The 23,863-nt window shown below is 31.6% G+C and overlaps 1 protein-coding gene across 2 annotated transcripts in view; it reads left to right on the forward strand.

Annotated features, from left to right (window-relative positions):
• The window catches only part of LOC145277790 (solute carrier family 61 member 1-like), a 125,101-nt gene extending 105,103 nt beyond the window's left edge, over window positions 1-19,998 (forward strand). Inside the window, exons 12-13 of one of the 2 annotated variants that reach the window (XM_080129606.1) lie at window positions 1,653-1,732; window positions 16,448-19,998. In XM_080129606.1, the coding sequence (XP_079985732.1) occupies window positions 1,653-1,732; window positions 16,448-16,538 (171 nt within the window). In that variant the 3' untranslated portion in view covers window positions 16,539-19,998. Of the gene's footprint in view, window positions 1-1,652; window positions 1,733-4,907; window positions 7,098-16,447 lie in introns of those variants that run through there. The other variant, XM_080129605.1, reaches the window with a different exon arrangement.
• Window positions 19,999-23,863: the final 3,865 nt, after the last annotated feature.

Genomic DNA, 23,863 nt, shown 5'->3' on the forward strand with positions numbered 1-23,863 from the left:
TCAGTTGAGTAGAGAAAGTGTTCCAAAGTAACCAAATATGCAAAAATCAGCATGTAAAGTTTTGACCTCTGTATTTAGGGATGTATGGGGTAATTTGTTCATTCATTGCATTGAGTAAGGAAGAGCAATCAATGGCAAATATTATACATTATTGCAGTACATTATTGCAGCACATGATTGTTTTTGTTTTACGGCATATCGACTTAGAAGAAAAAAATAGAAAAAACAGCCACAAATGAAAAAGAAAGAATTACTCTTTCACAAAAATAATGCATTGCATCACAAGTTCATCACAACAATGGCAAAACTACATAAATTGCATTTTAAATTGTTTCTATACATCAAATATTTTTCAGATCATATCCCCAGCAAATACTGGCTGTTTGCAGGCTTCAAAAGAATGCTTTAGGGAAAGAAATTTGCCTCCAATAAAGAAATGATGTTGGAAACTGGGATGTATTTTGAGGCCAAAGAGAAATCATTCTGCAAAAAAGGCATAAAATTGTTAGAGAAGCATTGGAATCGGTATATTACTCTAGAAGGCGACAATGTTGATGAATAAAATCAAATTTTGCCTAAAAGTTGTTTTATTATCAGTTAGACCAAGGATTTATTGAGTGGTGTTTCATATAAAAATAATAAGCACAAGTGGAATATCTGAATATCTATTTGTAATTTCCTGTGGAGAAATTTATTTTTATAATAAGTAGTTGCATCATTTCTTTTTCGGTACCCTGGAAAAATGAAGTGCCTCTGACATCATTTGACAATATTATTATCACAGTATTAAAAGTATAAAAAAACCTCTTTATGAAAATAAAGCATGAATAAGCCAAATATTATATTTTTATTTTCTTTAAGAACTTGTTTATACTTTTAATGCTGTGATAATAATGTTGTCAAATGATGTCAGGGTATTGAAAAAGAAATGATACAAATAATTAATCAACTCAAATTTGAAACAATGAATGTTTTATTTTGGAAGGTTACAATCGAACTTGGGTTCTCTCTATTGAGCAATAAACTTGCAAATAGTTTAAAAAGACCAGTCTGTCTCTCAGACTAACCTTCTGTTTATTTTGCTGAAATATATATATATATATATATATATATATATATATATATATATATATATATATATATATATATCGCCATGTTGGATAGGCTATCTAGCAAAACCCCTTGAAAAATATTGGCTGTTTAATCTATGAACATAAAAACTCTCTGATCAAAGTGTCTATTATCTGGAGTGGGCATTAATTCTGTAGGTTTCCAAGTAGCTCACAATCACAGTATGGAACATTAGCTTAAAAAGGCAATCACTTCTTCAAGCAAAGGAAACATATTTTAGGTGGTCAAATCCCAAGCCAAACATTTTGCCTATTACAGGCCTGCCATCTGCATGTATAAAAACGCCACTAAGCACACATGTTTACATAATCTCTTGATCATATATATTGATATTAGCATTAAATTTCTTGCGATCTTTGATGTTATCTCATTCATGGAGAAGCAATAATTCTCATTAATTCTAATTTGATGGTTAATCAGAAATCAGTTGTTGTACATCATAGATTTAAAAGTAAACTCATTATATTTTATTTCTTTTAATAAAACTGATATTCAATCCTTTACTTTCTGTATCTTTTCAGAATTTTCCCTCAAAAATCATTTTTTCATTTTGTGCAATGTTTTTGGTATTAGCAACTCTGTGCCAACAATGGCTTTACAAGTAAGTACACTTTGTTTCTTTTTCCTTTTACTAATTTGTTTTCTTCTGCAAACCTTTCATTAAATCATAATTTCCTAACGACCTAACATGGATATTACATAAATGCAAAATACTACAAATTCAACATCAAAATCAATACTAATATCTAAAAACCAGACACAATAAGTTTGTATTATTTGGATTATTCAAACTACCGTTCTCATCTTGCATGTTATTTTTATGTTTCGGATGATTTAATCGCTGGCCTTCTTCTGGTACGTCTCATCAAATTCTGGAATCTGTATGGAATTTCAAATGTAACCTTTTATTTGATTCATGTAACTAGCTTGACCTCATATCGTACATACTGAGGATTGAACCTTCAACTGCTGGAATACTATCACTTAAAATTGATTATAACTTAACACTTATATCCATTGTGCCATAAGATCTGTTGCAAAACGTTGTGAGAATTGAAGATGAGAACAGTAGTCCAAATAATCCAAATTATTAATCCTCATCTAAAAACATGCACTCCTGGTGAACTATCTTATGTTAAATGCATCTTATCTATGTTGTGTTGTGTTTTGATTTCTGGTATTTGCAGTCACATATGCAAAGCCATATTTCAGTGTTTACATGCATAAAACAACACAGATACAGACATTGTATGCAAGCAACTGGTGTGTGTGTGTGTGTCATTTGCATTTTGTTGCTAGTGTCTTTACATCTGGGTTAAATTCTTATCTGTCAACTTCTGGATCTTGACTGAAACAAACTCCATCATCACACCTCTTCTCCATCCCCATGATATCTCTCTCTCTCTCTCTCTCTCTCTCTCTCTCTCTCTCTCTCTCTCTAAAAACTGGTGACTTGCAATTATGTATATTTTTATCTGAAAATCAGATGTCCATTTTTTTTTTCTCAAATTGCTTTCACCAGAACTAGAGACATCCATTTTTTTTTTTTTTTTTTTTTTCAACCTTTTTCCCATTTTCTATCCCAACTCACTCAGGCTGTTAATGGCTAATTGTCATGGTAATACAATGAACCCATCACTTTTTATGGATTTTTTCTTTTTAATGTATTTTTACTTTAATTCATTTTCTAACTAATCTATCCTGATTAGAAGAAGGCATTCTATAGTATCACACACAGATGGACGACAGAGAGATATAAAGCTGTGGTTCGTTATTAAGAGATACAAGTCATATCTTTAATTGAAATAATCAGGTGAGTTAATACAGTTGACAATAAAAGTCAGAATCATACAGATGACTATGTGGATTGATTCTCATTGATGTGCCTAAATGGCTTTATCTGGAATCCCAACATGTAGACCATATCAGTTGCCACCATATTGCCATCATATTCTTCACTAGCTGAAATCTTCTTCACTAAATTGATAACTATGAATGATATTGAATATTCCATGTATTAATTTAATCAATGGCCGATTGTATAGATAAGTTTCTATAATCTTTAATTATCATAAGTTAAAGACAGAGGAAAGCTATGAAAAGTAAAGGACTTAGAGAGAATGTTATCTATATATATAAAAGGCAAAATGTGTGTTAGTATGTGCCTTTTTTGTGTATGTCCGGCAAAGATTTTTTTCATTTTCTAACTAATCTATCCTGGTGGTCCTTATAAGGGGAGGGAGGCATTCTATAGTATCACACACATAGATGGCGGACAGAGAAATATAAAGCTCAGGGTGGTCACTCATTCTTAAAACTTTTAATATACTGTCTAAATTATTATATCTACGATTTATGAAGGGAGGTCATGTCTATCTTTTATTTGAACGACTTTTACATGCTATTTTCGCGATATTTCTTGGTCTACACGTGTTTCTTTGGATTTTCAGTATAAAAGTGAAACTGAGCCCATAACTTTTTCAAACTCCCTGACACTCGTCCAGAAAAGCAATGAGATTTGATCAATGCGAGGGAAGCCCCTTATATCAGACAATTGCTAACTCACCTTTTTATGGGGAGCTGGTTTTTCTCCCCAACCAAAAAAACTACAGGTAGCCAAAGTTGATGAAACAAAACCAAAAAACTGCCTTGCAGCAAAAGTTAAGTGCACGATTTAATTCCCTCTATGGTGTGATGTTTGACCTCATTAAATTCACGCACCTGTCTTTATTAACTTTTTTAATCATTAATTAAAACGGTTTTCATTCCTCTCCTATCGTAGTCAGCAAGTAAGATTACAGGTTTTTTTTCCCTTTCTTTTCCACCTTCACGTCAAGGCTTTGGGTTCAAGCCTACCTTCCTACCAAAACTGTTTTTTTTTTCCCTTCTTTTATACCTCAAAACATACGGGCAATGCCGGGAACCCCCACTAGTCAAGACTAAAGTGATAATTAGAAATGGAAAGTTTCTTTGCTCAGTTTGTAGAAAGGGAGTGTAGAGCAACTCAAGCTTGAGAGAATATGTACAGTGAACTTGGATGTAGAGAAAGTATATGTGAATAGTGAAGCTATTGAAGTTATCCAGAATTTTTGTTTTTTGTGTGATACCATTGGATCACTGGGGATGCTGACGTGATTGCAAGATTGAATGGGTGGAATAAGTTCAGAGAACTTTTGCTGTTCCTAACCAGTAGAGTATTGGGTCTGTTGACCAAGTGAAAAGTCTATCAAGTATGTGTACAAAGTGTGATATGTATTGAAAGAAACCTGGCAAATGAGAGTGGAAGATATGTGTTGCATGGAGAGAAATGATATGAGAATATGATGGATAATGTCATGTAAGCCTTAAAGACAGGGTTCAATCTGATAACTTTAGATGAAGATAAAATTTGGACAGTGCATGGAGATATGTGGAGAACAGGAGACGTTGATCGTATAGCCACATTGAAAGAATGAGTTAGAGATCAAGGTTGAGTTAGCAGAGGAAGGCCAATGAAAACATAGGAGTAAGTGATAAGGATGTGCTTCAGAAAAGAGAAATAACGATCTGGCCAAAGATAGATTTGTTTGGAAGTCAACCCATGCCAACATGTAAAAGAGAACATTAAACCAAAAATGATGATGATTTTATGTTGTCTTAATTACCTTCTACTGAAAGATACACATTCTTTTCCCCCTTTTCTTTTCTTGTTTCTTTTTCTTTTTTTTTCACCTTTACCAGAGAGCCTTGATATTATTAGAGAAAAGTATGCCAAATATTTTTCTGTTTTTTTTTAGTTTATATTTGTTGCTGCCCGTGTCAACATCAACATCAAAACCTCCAATGGAGCCTCTTCTACTCCAACAAAAAGAAAATCTTCCAATGTCAATCAGCGAGGAACCTCTCAGTGTCCAAAAGATTGCTGCTCTAGAGCGACAGACGAGTCTTGTGTAGTTCACTACTGACCACATTCTGCTGCCTTGTGACCACATCATTTCTCATCAGATATTCATTGAATCATTGCCAACATCAAATTTTAAGTGGATTCTTTTTGTTTTTTTTAAAACAAAAAGAAAATTGGGTAAAAATGATCCAGTTTTCTGGATTTGGATTTGGGGTTTTCTGTATTCCATATAATTGTTTATTTAATATGCATCTAAAAATATATTAACATTGTCAGCTTTTGTTCATACTTACATTTTTGTGACACTAACACATTCATTATCTTCATTAATCTCTTTCCTTTTTTTTTTAATTCATTGAATTCTTCAATAATATTTATATGTTTAGTTATTAATCATTTAGTCTTATTGTATATCCAAAACTTTAGTTTCTATATTTTGAAAGCAATACCATTTCATTTTTTTTTTTTTTTTTTTTTGCAACTAACAAAGCAAAATTAAAATAAAGTTTAATAGACAAGTTAAAATTGATGAATTGACCAAGAATCAAGATATTCTGCCACTTGAAAAATTGGATATTCTCCTTTTAATTTTAAAAATTAATTTCTTTATATTTTTAGGTATTTTCAATTATTATATCAAGATAAAAAAGAGAAAGCATTTAAATTGATCAATATTTTCTTTGTTGGTTTATATGACTTAGTTTACGCTAGAAAAGAAATGTTATTTTTGCCTTTTCTTAATTATTTTTTGCTTTTTCTAAATCTGAATTTTGTCTGAATCAGTATGATCTAGGGAGAGAAAAAGTGCAATAAAAATTGTTTTACAGTTTTGTAAATAATTGCACATTTATTTTCAATAACTTCAATTATTATTAAGGTGTTTAGATTACTTAAAGCATTGTGCATAGTGTATAGATAGATTTTAGAAGGCTGTGACAATACAACTGGTGCAAGCAGAGGGGAATTTGAATGAAGAAGACTGAAGTATGTTATGTATGGCTCCGTTTAGTTTGGACAGATTATGGCTACCCATTGAAAGAGTGCCTACATGTGTAATTGTGATGCAATCTCCAATCATTCCTGGTCCTGGATATGACCTTAAACTATATCCGATGGTGAGGCCCCAGCTTGCGGGCTTTGGGGAGTGTGAAGCCACCCTTTAATTGGCATTGCTCCCAGGTCCACTCTGACCCAGAGTGGTAGTACCTGTTAGGGTCCCAACTATGGGTTAAATAGAAACCGACTTGAAAAAAACAAATATATTCTATGAGAAAATTTTTTCTTCAAAACAACTGGATTCGGCATTAAATAACCTGAAAAGGGTCGATATGCCGTAAAGCAAAAACAACCAACCAACCAACCAACCAATCATTCCTATCTCGAGTCAGTACTACTTGAATCCAGTGGTAAGGAGAAATCTAGGACGATTAGAAGCAATGCAAAGATAAGCAGAGCACGTACAGCACCTAATATTCACAAATGGTCAGTCATTTTAGTAGTAGATACGTTCAACGTCACTTAACTTTGATGATCTAATGGGAACCAGTGTCTCAACCTGATTATGTCATCGTATATGAAGAGGGAAGTAACAAAGTGTTAAAAAGAAAATATTTAATATTTTGGTATTTGATAATTTTGTTTATATTTCTTACCATTTCATCTTCAATCATTAGTGTATTCCGTCATGTCGAAGTACTGTAGCACCTTATTCCAGTAGTTAAACTTGCGAAACAAACTAGCCTCTCGGCTATAAATTCTTGGCAAACAACATAACACATCCTTATAGACTAGTAAACATAGTGACAGTTTATACATAGTCTCATGAACTCGCTCACACAAGTCCATACACATACAGACAAAACACTTTATTCATTTAGATACTTTTATCTCTTAATTCTTTACTTTTGTTTGTTCTAACATATGTTCTAATGGTAGTAAATAACATTTTGGATGTAACTTTTTCCAATTATTTTGCAAAGGACATTTTGAAAAATAGATATTATCCTTAAAATATCAGAAAGAACTGACACACTAATAATTGGAGATAAAAAGAAATAAAGAGAAAATTATTATCAAAACACAACATATTGTTTTGTTTTATTTTTTAATATCTTTTTATTCACTTTGTTACCCCATCTCACTCCACTTCTTCATTCAGTCATCTCAGTGCTCATACCTTTTGCATTGTCACTATGTTGGCTTGGCCACATTAAGAGGAACAATGCGGATTCTTTGAGGTGGAGGGCCAGACAGCATTGGATGATCCAAGAAAATTTGGATGCAAACCATCATTAAATATTTTAGACAGTAGAACTTTTCTCCTTTTTTTTTTTTTACTTTAGAGCGGCAAATTTTGATATTAAAGGAGATAATGTATCTCAACTTAATTTTAGATTTTTTTTAACAATTGACTTTAAAATCAATTATTAAAATCTGTCTTTTTTTTGCCCACAATACATTATTTTAAGTTGTTTTACTTTAACTATCCAATAAAATTTCTGTTTCAAAGCAAATTTTTTAAAAATCTTCTTTTTTTTTTGTAAATAAAAATCAATGGCTGAAAAAATAATCTGAAAGTAATTTGAGATAAAAATATAAATGTAGAAGACAGAAAATCTTTGTTGAAAAAAATGCTTGGTTTTTAAGTTGAGATAAGTTATCTCCCTTGATATTACAATTAGTCATGTTAAAGTAAAAAAAAAAAATTACCAAATTTGAACGGAATCAATTCTCAAAACTGCCAACCTTTGAGATTGCAGATTATCAGACTGTCTCCAATCCCTAACCAATGGAAATAAGACAAGAAAAATGGATGCTGGTTGCCTTTTAATATATGTATATAAGTTAAAATTATATATATATATATTATTGTTATTATTATAAAATTACATTAATTCTTATTCAATTTAGTAGAAAAAAAAGAAAGGGCATGTTTTTTTTTGGGGGGGGGGGTTAATGATAATTACAATCTTTCACTTGAGTTTTTCCAAATTAAGAAGTTACACAAAAAATGCTTTAATCTGATGTTCACCATTTTAATGATCGAAAAAAAATGTTTTTTGTTGTTGGTTTTATTTTTAATCTTAACAATTCATGTTCCCAAAATTCAAAAAAACATTATCTTAAATATGAATAAATCAAGACTGCTTCTTGATATAACAATCCTCAGTAACTACTCTAAATACAATTTTAATTTTATGTTATGCAAAGCTTATGATTGTATAGGAAAATAATATTTAAGTTTTAATAAAAATTAGTGGTATTCACCCAGTGTTGCCCATGTGGATATATATTGCTGGATAGAAATAATTTTCAAATATAGTCATATTTACAATTTTTACCTTGAAAGAACAATAAAATAACATTTGCAATATGAGGTCAAGAAATAAAAAAGTGACTTAAACGAATCAAAATGAATTTATTTATTTATTTATTTATTTTATATTTAAAAATAAAAATTAATCATTTTAAATTTTAAAACATCAATAAAAATAATTATTTAAATGTTTACACTTTTTTAAATACATTCTTCAGAGATATTTTTGTTTAATTTTATTTTTGTTTTATTAAACAAAGAAAATCTGTTCAAAATATGAATTTCATTTGTTTACGTTCTAATGTTTCAGTTATTTTATGGAATAGTAACAGATAATGGATCTCAAATGAAATTGAAAGAAAAAATTTCAATGGTGTCAATTTTGTGAAAAATTTAATTCCTATTGAAACTTACTTGAATGTTTTAACTGTTAGTATATTGATTTTTATAACACACAAAAAAAATTGATTCATATATATATATATATATATATATATATATATATGACTTGCAGTTCAGCTTGACTTTGCCCTATGTACTGTTCATAACTTTATTTATATATATATATATATTAAAAATTTAACTCATGTCCAGGTAAACTACATCTAAAACTTCAAGTATTTAGACTCAAAATTGGTGGAGGAGTTTCGTAGAGTCTGCATAAGTCAACTCTTTCAACTTTGTCCTCTTGGCAGCCAAATTTTCACCCAAAAACTGATTAAAAAGCTTGCTGCATGTCTGAATACCCTTTATGTAAAATTTCAAATGTTTAGACCCCAAATTAGCTAAATAGTTTGCTAGAGGCCACAAAGGTCAAATCTTTTGAACTTTGACCCCTTGGCAGCCAAATTTGCGGCCAAAAACCAATTAAAAAACTTGCCCTATGCCTGTATGCACTTTATGTAAAATTTCAAATGTTTAGACCAAAAATTTTCTGAGTAATTTGGTAGAGATCGCAGAAGTAATTTTTTTAAAAAACTTTGACCCCAATTTTGACCCCTTAACATTTATTGTTTTGGACTCAAATTAAAAAGTTTGATCCATGTCCAAGTAACCTAAATCTAAAATTTCAATTGTTTAGACCCAAATTTGGCAGAAGAGTTTGGTAGAGTTTTCAAAGGTCAAATCGTTGAACTTTGACTCCTTGACAGCCAAATTTCTGTCCGAAAAACGATTAAAAAGATTTTCCCAAATCTCAATACCCCTTATCTAAATTTTGAATCTGTAGACTGAAAATTGACAGAGTAGTTTGGTAGGGAAATGTACACACACACACATACACAAAATTTCACTTTTATAGATATATAGATGTGTCTGCTACCAGGAGTGGTGACAAAACAAATCAGTTCCTTCATTTTTTGTTCTTCAGTATTTCTATTGTGAAGTGATTTATTGAAAAATATATAATAAAAATTAACAAAATTATAAAAAGATAAAAATAACACAATTAGTCTTTATGTGCACTTTTAATAGCAATTAAAAAAGTAAGTTTTTATTTTATTCCAAATTTTATAAGAAATATATGTTTATGGAATTATAAAAATAAAATTAATTTTTTTTAATGTATATAATAAATATGTTTATGAAAGTAAAAAAATAAAATTATTGTAATCAAAATAACAAGATTTCAAATATCATAAAAAACGTATCCAATATTCCCAGAATAGTTTGTTTTAATTCTCCACCGCCACAGAAATTCTTGCAGGTGACTATCAATGTTTATTTGCTTAGTCCCTCTCACGGCCCTGAATTTAATTTTATATAAACTCCAGCGATTTGTGTAAATAGTAGGGTCATTTAGATCAATAAAGTTATATCTGTGGTTTACCACAGCATGGTTCCATAGTGCATTATAGGCACATCAACCATCTGTCACACTTCATGTGCCTGGCCGAATGTAGTGTTGAATTATTGGCAGAAGGATTCTTGCATCCCTCATTTGAACTAACACCATCATGTCGCATTTGTTTCTCGCTTGATCATACCAAGAACCCATTGCTCTCCATATCTTGATGGCATTTTCTGTGCATAAATTTACTTTTGTCTGTTTCTACTGTTTAATCAGGACCACCTATTTTCACTGGATTTTCGAGCATGCACATTGTGCAACTATCGTGAATATAATTGTACCATTCTATTATAGTTTGTCGAGAGATGTCTGTTTCTTTTGCTACATTCACTACTGGTTCTGGTAAGGTTTACCAATACAGAATTTGCAATAACTCATGTAGCCTTAGGCGACTACCTTTGAAAAACAAACCCGCTCTTATATTTACTGTGTTCTTGCATTTTGAGCAAGCCTAAGAACATCCATCAACACATTTTTTGCCCTTTCTGCATTGAATATTCATTCTCCTTTGATCAGAACACTTTCAACAGATTTGTTTGTTGGCTATTAAGCCAACCATCGCATTGTACTAAACATGTTTGAAGTTTTGTCTAATAGGTCTTTCGTTACTGTTTTGATGATGCACAGCAAAATGTATTTTCAAAAATTCTTAAAAAAAAAAATTAAATTAATTTCAATTCGTGATTAAAATTTTTAAACATGTTTTCAATAATTCTTTAAAAAAAAGAGTGCAAAAAGTGTTTTCAGTATTTCTTTAAAAAAAAATAAAACTAATTTCAATAATTCTTAATTAAAATAAGACCACAAAACTTCTCAATGATTATTAAATGAAAAAAAGAAGCAATCGGAAAAATGTAATAAAAAAGAATACATGCACAGGGGAGATATTGGTGCGCGAGAAAAAAGCGAAGGAACTGATTTACCTTGTCACTGCTTCTGGTAGCAGACACACCGAAAGTTAAGAAGTGTGTAAGCTGACTATTACCAAAAGCTCAATATTAAAGATAGAGTAATGATATAAGGAAAATTGGATTTAAATTCTCTAAATTAAAATTTACAACAAATTTATTTTTCTACAAACAATGCAATTTTTATCAGCATTTCATCAGCCTTAAAACAAGTGTTTTCTTTCAAAATTTTAGTTTGCAATTTATGTGCTAATAAGCAAAATTTGTAGACTATAATTTTGCTAACTATGTTTCCTCTGATGATATGAATCATTCATTGAAATTCCATGAAATAAGGAAAAAAAATTTTAAATAATGTATTCCTTGTCGAAAAATAAATTAGTTGTAAATTTTAATTTACAGAATTTAAATCCAATTTTCCTTATATATGATAAACTGTAGAACAGCAAAACATGTTTTGAAAATAAAATAAATATAAATAATATATATATATTTCTGTAGAAATATATTTTTTTATAATATATATCAATCCTTATTTAAGAAGCTCAATGTAATTACAGAGCAATATAGAGAATAAATTACAAAAAGTTATATTGCAAAATTCATGATGTTGACCATCTTATAATTTATTCCTTTAATTCAGTTGACTTATACAATTCTTGACAGTATCTGTTTTGTAGCGCAAAATCAATCACTTAATTATTATATCAATCAGTGAATCTATTATGCCCTTAACTCATTAGAAAAAATAGCAAAAATCAATCCGTCAAAAGGATGGAAGTGTGATTTGACATGATTAAAATCCGAAAATTGGAAGAGAAACTGCAAATACCTTTTTATTTTTCCATTATGCGATATTGAATTTTTATCAAACAAATTCACTGATTGATATAATAATTAAGTGATTGTATAAGTACACTGAATTAAAGGAATAAATTATAAGATGGTCAACATCATGAATTTTGGAATATAACTTTTTGTCATTTATTCTGTATAAATAATATATATATTTATTTGTTTACATCCAAAAAATGTGGGTGATCTTTCTTAGGGAAAACAAATTCCTTGATCTCCTTGGTAGGAGACGCTAATACCGAATATTTAATTATCACTAAAAAATCCACAAAAAAAAAAAATCAATATATATATATATATATAACATTGTTCAGAATCACCTTCTTAAAAGAATTACAAAATCAAAGGATTTCATAAAGGTAAAATACATTGTGATGTCTTCTCACATCTTGTTTCTTTTAAGTATAAAATTTGAATTGTACTTACTATAATTACTGAGGATTATTATCCTAAGAAGCACAACTAAGTAAATGTATTTTATTCAGGTAAGAAATTTTTATCTCTTGGATGAGAGAGATTACATTTAGTAACAAAGTTTATGTAATGTTTGTTTAAAGAAAGAAATCTTTCTAGACTGGAGACAATTTAAATTTTTGTTTCGCTCCATGCTACTCTTTTTGGAGGAAGTTGGATTGTCTTACACATTAACAAGGTCGATAGCCATTAGTCGCGTGCTCTCATGTAATGAATGAATGCGTGAATGTAGGATTGACATGAAATTCTTAAAGATAAACTAAAATGACCGAAAAATGGGCTGAAATGACTTAAATAAATAAAAAGTAAATGACTTAGAATGACTTTAATGAACTTAAGGATGAATTGAATGACCTTAAGAATGACTTGAATGCTTAAAAAATAACTGGAATCCTTCAAAAACAACTTCAATGATCTGGAGAATGACTTGAATGACTTTGAGACTGACTGGTTGTAAAGTGGGTGATCATTTTACATTAAATTAATACAGAAAAGTGATCCCCCACTTTATATCACAAAGTTACAAACATAAGTACAGCATGTAAGAACAGATACTACGCTTTGAGATATTAAATCCTTTATTCATGTTAAAAATACATTGAAAATCAACAATAAACAAAAAACTTAGGCACATGGCCAACTCAAAAGGGGGGATTGTGGGGGTCGTTGGTTATCCTTGTCACTCCAGAACTAAACAAAATCAAAAGTTTCTCCCAGCTAGTATCTTCTTTCACCATAATACCACATTCACCCTTTTGTACTGGGAGATGTCCTACTTACTTAATTCCCAATTTTTAAAACATTTTTTATTGACGTGTAAAAAACAAAAACGATAACAATAAAATGGTACAATAATTCATTTGTGCCGAGGGCGGGGGAAGAAAAAACAAAAGGTGATTAGTAGGACCCTCCCGACACTGTCTAGTTGATAGACTGCCTGTTCCACTAGGTTTCTAAAAGGAACCTCGCTTCTGCGGGTCAGTCTCTAAGTGGGGATGCCCTCTAGATGGGGGTGAATGGAGAAAAGAAAATTTTGTGGGTAAGGGATGGGGGTTAGTTTGTATTTCTTTCTCTTCAAGATGGGTGAAATTTAGAGGAAGGGGTGAAAACAAAAATTGCAAGTAGGAGGGGGTGGGGATTTGGAGGCTTCCTAATCGGGGAGGGATGGAACACACACTCAGCTAGCTGAGAAGCTACTTGTTTAATTTTACTTTACGGAACTGCGCGTTCCACACGTAGGCGGGGAACACGTATTCAAATTTGGCTCCTCTTCGTACACACAGACTTGCTACATGTATCCATCTTCTGTCAAATGCAGCGCAATGCAGCCTTCTTCTATCACATCTGATCTTCACCCGTAGTTGGTGTTTAAAGACAGCAATCAGATCCTGATCAGAAAAGGACCCCCTCCCCGGCAACCTTGCAGATGCGATGTCCAAATCACCATTCTCGCCACGGCCAGGATCGTAACGTAGACCATTTGTCTTTCCTGGTCCCACACTTTGATCTTGTTTATATATTTTATTGCTTTTAAAATTTTGAAAATACAATTAATTAAAAAACAAAAGATTTTTAAACAACAAAATTAGGCACAAGGTTCTACAAGAAATTGGGGAGGGGAAGGGTTCAGGGTCTTTGTGACTAAAGTGATTAAAAGTAATAAATGTAGACTTTGGAGTCTTACTCTTGACTGGCAACATTTACCAAAATACCTCATTCACTCTATGGATCTTAATCTAACTAATAAATCCCCAGCGTTTAAGAATCAAAAACATATTTACAATTTAATATTTAACACTTTGATCTTAAAAAGCTAAGAACAGCATCTATTAACAACAGACCTTTGATCTTAACCAAAAAGGCCAAGCACAAAAGTGTTACTGACAGACCGATGGAGTGACTTATAGAGTTGCTTGCACGCAACTAAAAACCAACTTGGTGTCTAACCCTACTATCATGGCAAAGCAAGTAAATGGGGACTTGAATACAATCAAATGTAATCATGATGGGATGATTCTATAAGAGAAAGAGACCTCAATCATTTGTTGCCATAAACTTTGTAGACATTCATTAACACATTCGCAGCTATAGCTCTATTAAATTTATTGTCATTGCCAAGCTATTTTTTTCTGCAATTTCCAAAAAATAAAGTCAACAAATATGAATATAATATGGAATGTATAGATTAAATTTGTATTATTTATAATATTCTCGTGTTTGGCACATTAAATAAGAAAATATCTTAGTGTGCCAGATACAAATAGCAGTTTTGATATTTTTGTAATAAAAATAACTCAAATCAGTTTTTATTTATAGTGAATCATTCAACTTATTACTTATATATGTATTCCCCTCCCCGAAAAAAAAACACAATATATGACAGGGGCCAAATATGAGATAACTCATAAACATACGATTCAATATGTGTTACTTTGAAGCGCAGTTCATTGACTAGTAGAAAAAGAATTTCGTTACTACAAGTATATTCGTAGTAGGCAAGGTTTAGCAAATGCCAGGGTACGAGAATACTTGTAGTTGGCAGCGAATGTGTTAAATAACTAAGACGAGTAAGAAGAGATCATCAGTTGTAAACGTTTCAGATTTCCTGCCAAAATGTTGACTTCTACATGTAATAAAACAATTCAATTGTGCTGTTTTAACTTGTACTAGATAAGGATGGAATACTGCTGCCATATCTGGGCAGGAGCTGCTAAAAACAGCCTATCCTGCCTTGACAGAGTACAAAATAGACTTCGTGGCTTAGTGGGTGATGCCCTTTTCTCTACCCTGCAACCTCTCTCCCACAAAAGAGACGTTGCGAGCCTATCCTTGTTTTATCGTTATTTCCATGGCAGGTGCTCGTCTGAACTCCAATCTCTGGTCCCCCCTCGCCAATCTTTCACGAAAAACACCCGTCTAGCTGAATCCACTGTGAAAAATTTCCCCCACTCTTTATCTGTGCCTAAATCAAAACGTGGATTCCATGAACAAAGCTTCTTTCTTAGAACTGCACACCTGTGGAACTCTGTTCCGTCTGCCTGCTTCCCACCTGACTACAACTTGGATGTGTTCAAGTCCAATGTTAACAAATTCCTAATGAACCGCCTCCTTAAGTAAACACTTCATCAAATCTCCACACTCACTAACGTACTGTACTTGCAATAACCCTTATCCCTGAGTGGCTTCCGGGCCTTGATAAGTGGTGACCACTGTGTAAAAAAAAAAAAAAAAAAACTTGTGACTCATTGGATCAGTATTTGTTAGAAATATATATTTTATATTCACTAGTTGTACCAGCTTCTTACAGTCCCTGTGTATTAATGATGGGATGATTCCAAAAGTTTTCGCAATTCTGCTACGATTACTACTTCTGTTCTAAATTCCTGGTTCTGACTTTTTTAAAATGTCTAAATATAGCTATAAGGTTGGCTTTTTTAAAAAAATTGTTTAATCAATTTTTTTCTTTTAATGTTTTCTTTTAATTTTCAAATTATCCTAAAAGCCAATGTAATATATGTGCATATATTTTCGCAAATGTAAAACTGCACCTGTGGGATGGTATCTGTAGATTTAAGTTTCACTGATAGTTTAATATCAATAAATATTTATCATACTAATGATAAGGAATAACCAACAAGGGAACATTAAGTTTTGAACAAAAATAAAAAATAAAAACTGTGGCATCAGAAAATAGACATATATTTTTCTGATATCAAAAGTTTCCTTTTTTTTTCTGATTCCTGATTCCAAATAATCGTCCCAACTCTACTGGATATGTTTTCAGCTTTACCTAGTTTCTACAACTTTGTAGCTAACATAAAGAAAATTATTTTTAAAATTGTGTGAAAAAAAAAAAAATGCCACATAGTATTTGTATGTGAGAGTAAGTAACTACAATGAATGTATTTACATTAGTTTTTCTGTTTGCCAAAAAAATATTAAAAATGAGGTTTTTAAGCAAAAAAAAATTTGCTTTGAACTAATGTTAAATACCCTTTGTTTATTTTACTTTTTTTTTTTTTTTTTTGTAGATTAACTATCAGTGGCATAGCTAGAGTAAACGTCACCTGGGGCGGTCTGCTCAAATGTCACCTCACTGACCGCCAAATCACCCTATGCTGAATGATTAGCTATCATTAAATTTTCATACATGCTCTACTTACTTCCTGACCGGTATGTTACTGCTTACACTATAATCACTGACAAAATCATATACAAAAAACAATCAGTTCAAATCCAAGGATTTTTAAAATGCAACTATTCATAATATCACAATAATAATAAACTTATTTACTAGCATGAAAACCTTTTCAGGAACAAAAACATAAGTGTATACTATGATGAGTCACTTAGTAAATGGATGAATAAATAAATAAATTGTTATGAAGAAGAAAAAGGATCGTTACAAACACTGAAAAAGAAGAAGGAAAAATCAGTTAGTGAATAAAATCAGAAAAGATGGTTTGAAAACAAAAAGGCACATAACAACCGACCTGCCTTATCAACTCATGAAACAAAGCGAATAAATAAATTAAAATAGAAAAGGATCAAGTGATAATAATTTATTATTAATAAATGAATGGGTGGAAAAACAAAATTATGAAGAAAAGAAGAAATAAGACACAAATAGAAAAAAAAAAAGAAACTTTGAGTTACCAATCTTTTTGTTTTATATTTAAATTCACACTATAAAGAAATAACAGTACTTATGCAGTTCTGTTACTGCGATTTTTCCAAACCTTCACAAACGTTTCCGTTGAGAAGAACCCAGATATGCTGAACTGCTTAGGCAATCGAATTCAGTTAGCAGACGTTAAAAAAATTCAATGAATTATTTTTATTCAGTTATTTTTTGGTGAAACTTCACACTTTAATAAAGTTTTTTATTTGCCGAAGTTTCCAGATAATTAAGATAATGAATCTATAAACTTTGTTGACCCTACTCCACACGCGACAACGAACCATGTCGAGAGAATGTGGAGGGAAGCAAAGCAAAGAAACAAAATCGAATGTGGGACCAATAGGGAACTATTAGAATGCTACCTGACAGAGTTCATGTGGAGACAGAAATTCAAAGATCCTTTCGCTTGCATAATGGACCAGGTAGCTCAATATTACCCTCAGCTTCATTCCACTTTTTCTACGCCCTCTTCTCTACCGTCACAGTTACCATCTGCTCTTGCAACAAAAGAAAATTTGCCAACCACCCTACCACATTAAAAAACATCATTAAAAAAAACAAAAAAAAAACATAAACATGACTACTAACCATCAACAAAAAAAAATTAACAAGAAAAAAATTCATAACAAAATTGACAAGAAAAAAATTCATAAACCCCCTCCCCAAAAAAAAATAAACAATGGCTCCAAACAACAATAATTAAAAAAAATTTTTGTTAATTAAAAGGTTTTATAAAAGACATCTACAAAAAATTTTTTAATTAAAAGGTTTTATAAAAGACATCTACAAAAAAAATTTTTTAATTAAAAGGTTTTATAAAAGACATCTACAAAAAAATTTTTGTTTATATTTTTTTTACTTCGTTTTTGTTTTCGTGTTAAAATAAAAGTTTAACATTACCAGCGGTGTTTTAATTATTTTCTCTTTAACATATATTAGCAACTATTTTGCGTTATTTGGGTTTTTGGTCTTCATAGTGTTTCTGCATCGGCATATCCCGATTCTTCCTGATATCTGCTCGGAAACGCTTGTGAAAGTTTGGAGAATTTGCAGTAAAAAAACTGCATAAGTGCCAAAAAAAACTTTTATGCTATTTGTACAGTTTTCTTTCATCATATCAAACTGGAAATAGACATGAGTAAAAGAAAAATAAATTTTCGTTTCTTTCATTTTTCATTCTGGTTTGTAGTTGTATTTATATAAAACAACACAAAAAAAAGATAGAATAGAGTGTCACAAAGGAGGGACAATCGCATTAAATATTTTTGTTAAATATCGTTACATTACATAAAACGCTATACCCGATTGTCTTTAAAAGCAAGTGTTTACTTTCAGAACATTTAAATGGAAAACACGGCAATTCACAAAAGAATGTACCTTCGATAACATAGTCATAGAATGTTTTCGTCTTTTCCTTGTAGCAAACGGGTCAATGGCATCGTCAAAATCTATTTGTCTTGTAAATTCGTTTTCAATTGACAGAAAAGCCAGATCCTAGTTTCGACTGGCTCATGGTTGACCGGAGGTAATTTTTTAGAAGTTTCATTTTGAAAAAAACTTCTTTTACACGATGCCACAGAAACACATATTGTCAGAGGGAATTTTAGAGCGAGCGTAAGATATGGCAATGACCCAAACAGAACGGCTTTGAATCGCTTATATAAGATACTACACTTCTTCATTTCTGATATATTGTTAATAAACCTTATGTCTAGGATCCTTAATCCAATTTTGATCTAAATCTGTGACAGGGTTTTCATCTTAGAAAATGTCTAAAATTTAAAGAGACTTGAGAAGAAACTGAAATTCAGAGAATCTTAATTGGTATTTAATGATTATGAATCAAATTCAATGCAAATCTGAAATATTTGAATTTTCAAATGGAAGGTTGTACTCATGTTATGCCCCCCTAAAAATCCTTTAAAATACTAAAAAAAAAAAACCCTGAACTTTAAGGAATATGTATTAATTGATGTCTGATACCTATTCTTAAAATTTTATAAATATCACAGGTATCAAAATTTTTACAAAAGGCTTCCACTTCCTCTTTGCATATGTGCATAAATTAAACTAAATACACTTCACATTATTCACCCTTACACTTAGCAACTGTGTTTCAAAATTCACAATGATAACGTTATTAGTTTAGAAATGAATCATGTAGATATAAGCATATCTAACTATAAATTAACACAAGATCAAAGTGTAATATGTGTACTCATATTTGATCATGTCTCATTTGGTACCTACCAAATTGAGAGGAATGCTGAAGAGATAGTGAATTTTTAAAATGAATCTGACCATTAAAGATACTCTAACAGCAGTCTGACATGAGAGACAAAGTTAGAAAAATAGTACATGAGTAAGCTTGAAGAAGGAGCATTAAATGAGAAATTAGTTTCCATTTTTAGTGTAAATCATGAGTTTAAATAACAGGAGAAAATAAAATCGAATGATTATTACTGATATATAGTTGATATCTTAATTCTCTGAAAATTCATACATCTAAAGCTCTTTTTTCTTATGTCCTTTGATTTATTTATGAATAAAAATCATATCAAATTAACCAATTTTATTGACCATTTAGTATAAGCAAGATATAGGAAAGTGCTGGTATGTTGAACCGATATGTATAAACTTTGCATGAAGATGGGGGTATGCTTAATTTATTTTATTTCAAGTTTTTATTTGCTTTAAAGATTTAATGTTCTAAATGAATAGTCACATTGATAAGACAATAATTCTTTGTTCATGTGTGTGTGATGCTTGTCTCCTTCTATGGGCAAAACTTGAATAAATATTTGAATGACATGAATGAACTGTGATAAATTGTGAACATTTTTGTTATTAACATTTAATCGTTTAATATTGAAATTTTGTTTTAATAAACTATTTTACATATTTCTGTCTTTTTTGTTGATTAATCAAACTTTTTCTCAGTATTACAGTATTTCAGTATTTCAGCATTACAGTATTTCAGCATTACAGTATTTCAGCATTACAGTATTTCAAGTTCTGGATTTTTTAAATGAGAGCTGATTGTTTATATTACTTGTATTGATCCAACTATTGTTCTCATCTTGAGTGTTATTTGTGCAATGCTTCAGTTGGAATGGCTTTTCAACCGTCCTCGAGCATGTTGGTTGTTGTTTGTAAAAGAAAAGAGAAAAGTTATTGGCTCCATAGATATTTTCGTATTATGTGAGTTAGTCTCTATTTTATGGTTATTATTTCGAATTTGTGAAAAAAATTAGTTGAGAAAAAGAAGGCAACTCTAATAAAGATCAACAAGGGATTATCTCTCTTCCATCGCAAAATTTTACGGGTGTACAATGTTTTTTTTTTTTCTACAATTAGAGGCTCCTAAATGTTACTAAACTCTAGGCTTGGTCTGCTTAGTAATTTTTCTTGTTTTTTTTTAGGATATCTGCTACCTCCTTGAGTCGCTTGACACTCCACCTTGCATCTTTGTAAATTATTTTGCCCTTGTTCCACAATGGGAAACATGTTCCTTTTCTTTCCATATTTGATCAGCTAGTCCCAACTTTTCAAATTATAGTCTGGTCAATACAATTAATATTTTTCTCAGTAGTTTCACCATTTTATTGTTTGTTCTATTTCTGTAGAATTTTGTAATGTTATGAGGCAGAGTGCCAAGTTTGAATCCAGTAAGCTTGTAGACAGGTTTGAGTACAAAAAATAAGACTTCAGAAAAAAAATGAATAAAGCGAAAAACATTCCTGGTCTGTAACATAAGCTGAAAAGAACATGTTGCAATATTTTGGAGCTATAATGGGGTATGATCCCACACAGTCAGACGATTCTATTTATAAAAGATGCTGCTAAGAACTGACGAATCAAATTAACTACGTTCTGCTACCAACCAATCAGAAACCAGAATTGCTTCATAAATATTAAACCCTTTCTGGAGCAATTTCACATGTTCTTTTCCCGGGTTTCGACACGGTAAGAATATTTTGTTCTGTGGAACTGTCTACTACAAACAAGTCACCTCCCAGGACTTGTGTGTAACAGCGAACCATCTGAAACTGTTCTGAAACTCAAAGTGGCTTACACTTCTAGAGGTTATGCGCCCAGCGTGCGTCTTTATTTCGATGGATCCGAATCAAAATTCGGATTGTGGCAAGTTAAATTTCTGGGATATCTACGAATCCCAAAGCTACACAAAGAACTAGAAACACAACCTTAAAACAGAAACGACCCCGACTTCATTGAAAAGAACGCAACTGTCTTTGCGGAATTAATACAGTGTTTAGATGACTGAAGTCTATCACTGGTAATGAGAGAAGCCCTGGACGACGGCTACAAAGCATTAAACATATTGAGAGAGCATTATTTATCGAAAGGAAAACCCAAAATTATTTCTTTATACACTGAACTGACCTAATCACAAGAGTTTCCAATGTGGATACAGGACTCAAAATGGCGACTACACATTAAAAATGTAGAGAGCTCTGTTAGCGAACATACATTTTTTATTTTCGTGTACATTTGATGTGTCAACAAGCAATAATTTTCTTGTCGATTGTGAGGCCACGGCACATGTGATTACAAAGGAATCTGATTTTATCAATTTTGATCCCAACTTCAAGCCACAAAATCATTTTGTAGAACTAGCTGACGGGAGTCGAGTCAATGATATCGTTTTGAAAAGAGGCAATGCGAAAATCTCGCTAAAGAACAATAAAGGTGAATAGTGTTTCTGTATTCTAGAAAACGCTTTTCTAATCCCAAAATTTAAACAAAATATATTTTCTGTACAAGCTGCCACAAAACAAGGTGCAAATATAAACTTTAGCCCCAATAAATCAAAACTGGTATACCCGAATGGAACTGTTTTCGACATTAAAGAAAATGGACGACTATATTATTTAAATAGCGTAGTCCCATCAAAAACCGCCTGCCATGATCTACAAACATGGCATAAAATTCTTGAACACTGCAATATTCCTGATATCAAAAAGTTGCCGACTGTAGTTGATGGAATGCGAATACAAACATCAAAAACCTTCAACTGCGACGTCTGTACGCAAGGGAAAATGACAAACTATCAAAACAAGATACCAGACAAAAAGGCCAAAAAAATCCTATCAATGGTGCATTGTGACTTGAACGGTCCCGTAGAACCGATGGCCAGAGAACATTATAGATACGTGTTGAATTTCGTAGATGACCATTCAGGTTTAATAATGGTTTACTTTTTAAAGAACAAATCTGATACCCTGCTAGCAACTAAGAAATATCTAGCCGACATGGCCCCCTACGGTGAAATCAAGTGTATTCGCTCTGACAACGGTATGGAATTCACCAATAAAGACTTTGAACTTTTACTAATTAACCATCATATTAGGCATGAAACATCAGCTCCTAGATCGCCACACCAAAACGGGACTGCTGAACGTGCGTGGCGGACACTTTTTGAAATGGCAAGATGCCTACTCATTGAATCAAAACTCCCTAAAAACCTCTGGACATATGCACTTATGGCAGCAGCCTATATATGCAACAGGTGCTTTAACAAAACACTATCTAAAACTCCATATGAATCTTTCTGCGGTAAAAAAACAAATCTAAGCAGAATGCATATATTTGGTTCAACTTGCTTCGCATATATAGAGAAAAAGATTAAATTGAATATTAAAGCTGACAGAGGTATATTTCTTGGATACGATAAAAACAGTCTAGCCAATTTAATATTTTTTCCCGAAAAAAAAAATAAAATAAAAAGAATCCGATGTGTAAAATTCACAGACACGTTTAATTGTAAAGACAAAAACCCGTCATATGAAGAGGATGGAATTATATTACCTCAAATAATTAGAATAAACGAAAACAATAAAAATGACGAAGACGAGAGTGTCTATGATGATGATGATGATAAAGTCGAGATATCCCGAAAGAAATAGAAGACGACCCGATTATTTTGTGGTCGACAATATAAAGGATTATCAAATCGACTATTGCTGTTCAATGGAAAATGCGCCAAAAAGCTTCAACGAAGCAATTAATTCAGAACAGTGTGATGAATGGAAAATTGCCATGAAAAAAGAAATAGATGCCTTAACCGAAAATGATACCTATACAGTAGTGCCTCTCCCAAGAGATAAACATCTTATTTCTACCAGGTGGTCTTTACAAAAAAGAGTACAGCATCAGGCGTAGAACAGTACAAAGCAAGATTTGTTGCTATGGGGTGCTCTCAGATTTACGGTAAAGAATACTTTTCTACGTTTTCGCCGACCACAAACCTAACGACAATCAGAGTTTTACTGCAAGTCACATCACAATATGACCTAAACATCCATCAAATCGACGTAAAAAATGCTTATTTGAATGCCCCAATAGACTGTAAAATTTATATTACCCCTCCAGAGGGATTTATAATGAAAAATAAAAATAGCGTGTGGCGACTTAACAAGTCATTATATGGTCTAAAGCAGAGTGCTCAGTGTTGGAACACAGTGTTCCATGATTATATTATTAAACAACAATTTAGACAATGCGCTGTAGACCCCTGTTTATATACCCAACACAAAGACGATAAACTACTGATTTTGGTTTTGTGGGTCGAGGATATTTTAATTGCATCAAATTGTGACATAATGTTGACTGATGTTAAGAACAAATTAAGTAAAAGATTCAAAATAACCGATCTTGGCAAAATATCCTGGTTTCTGGGGATAGAATTTACTCAAAGCAAAGGACTTGTTACGATGACTCAATCGAGATACATCGACAAAACACT

This window comes from Euprymna scolopes, chromosome 6 (assembly GCF_053919585.1).
Source record: "Euprymna scolopes isolate OS-2025 chromosome 6, ASM5391958v1, whole genome shotgun sequence".
NCBI classification, from domain to species: Eukaryota; Metazoa; Mollusca; class Cephalopoda; order Sepiida; family Sepiolidae; genus Euprymna; species Euprymna scolopes.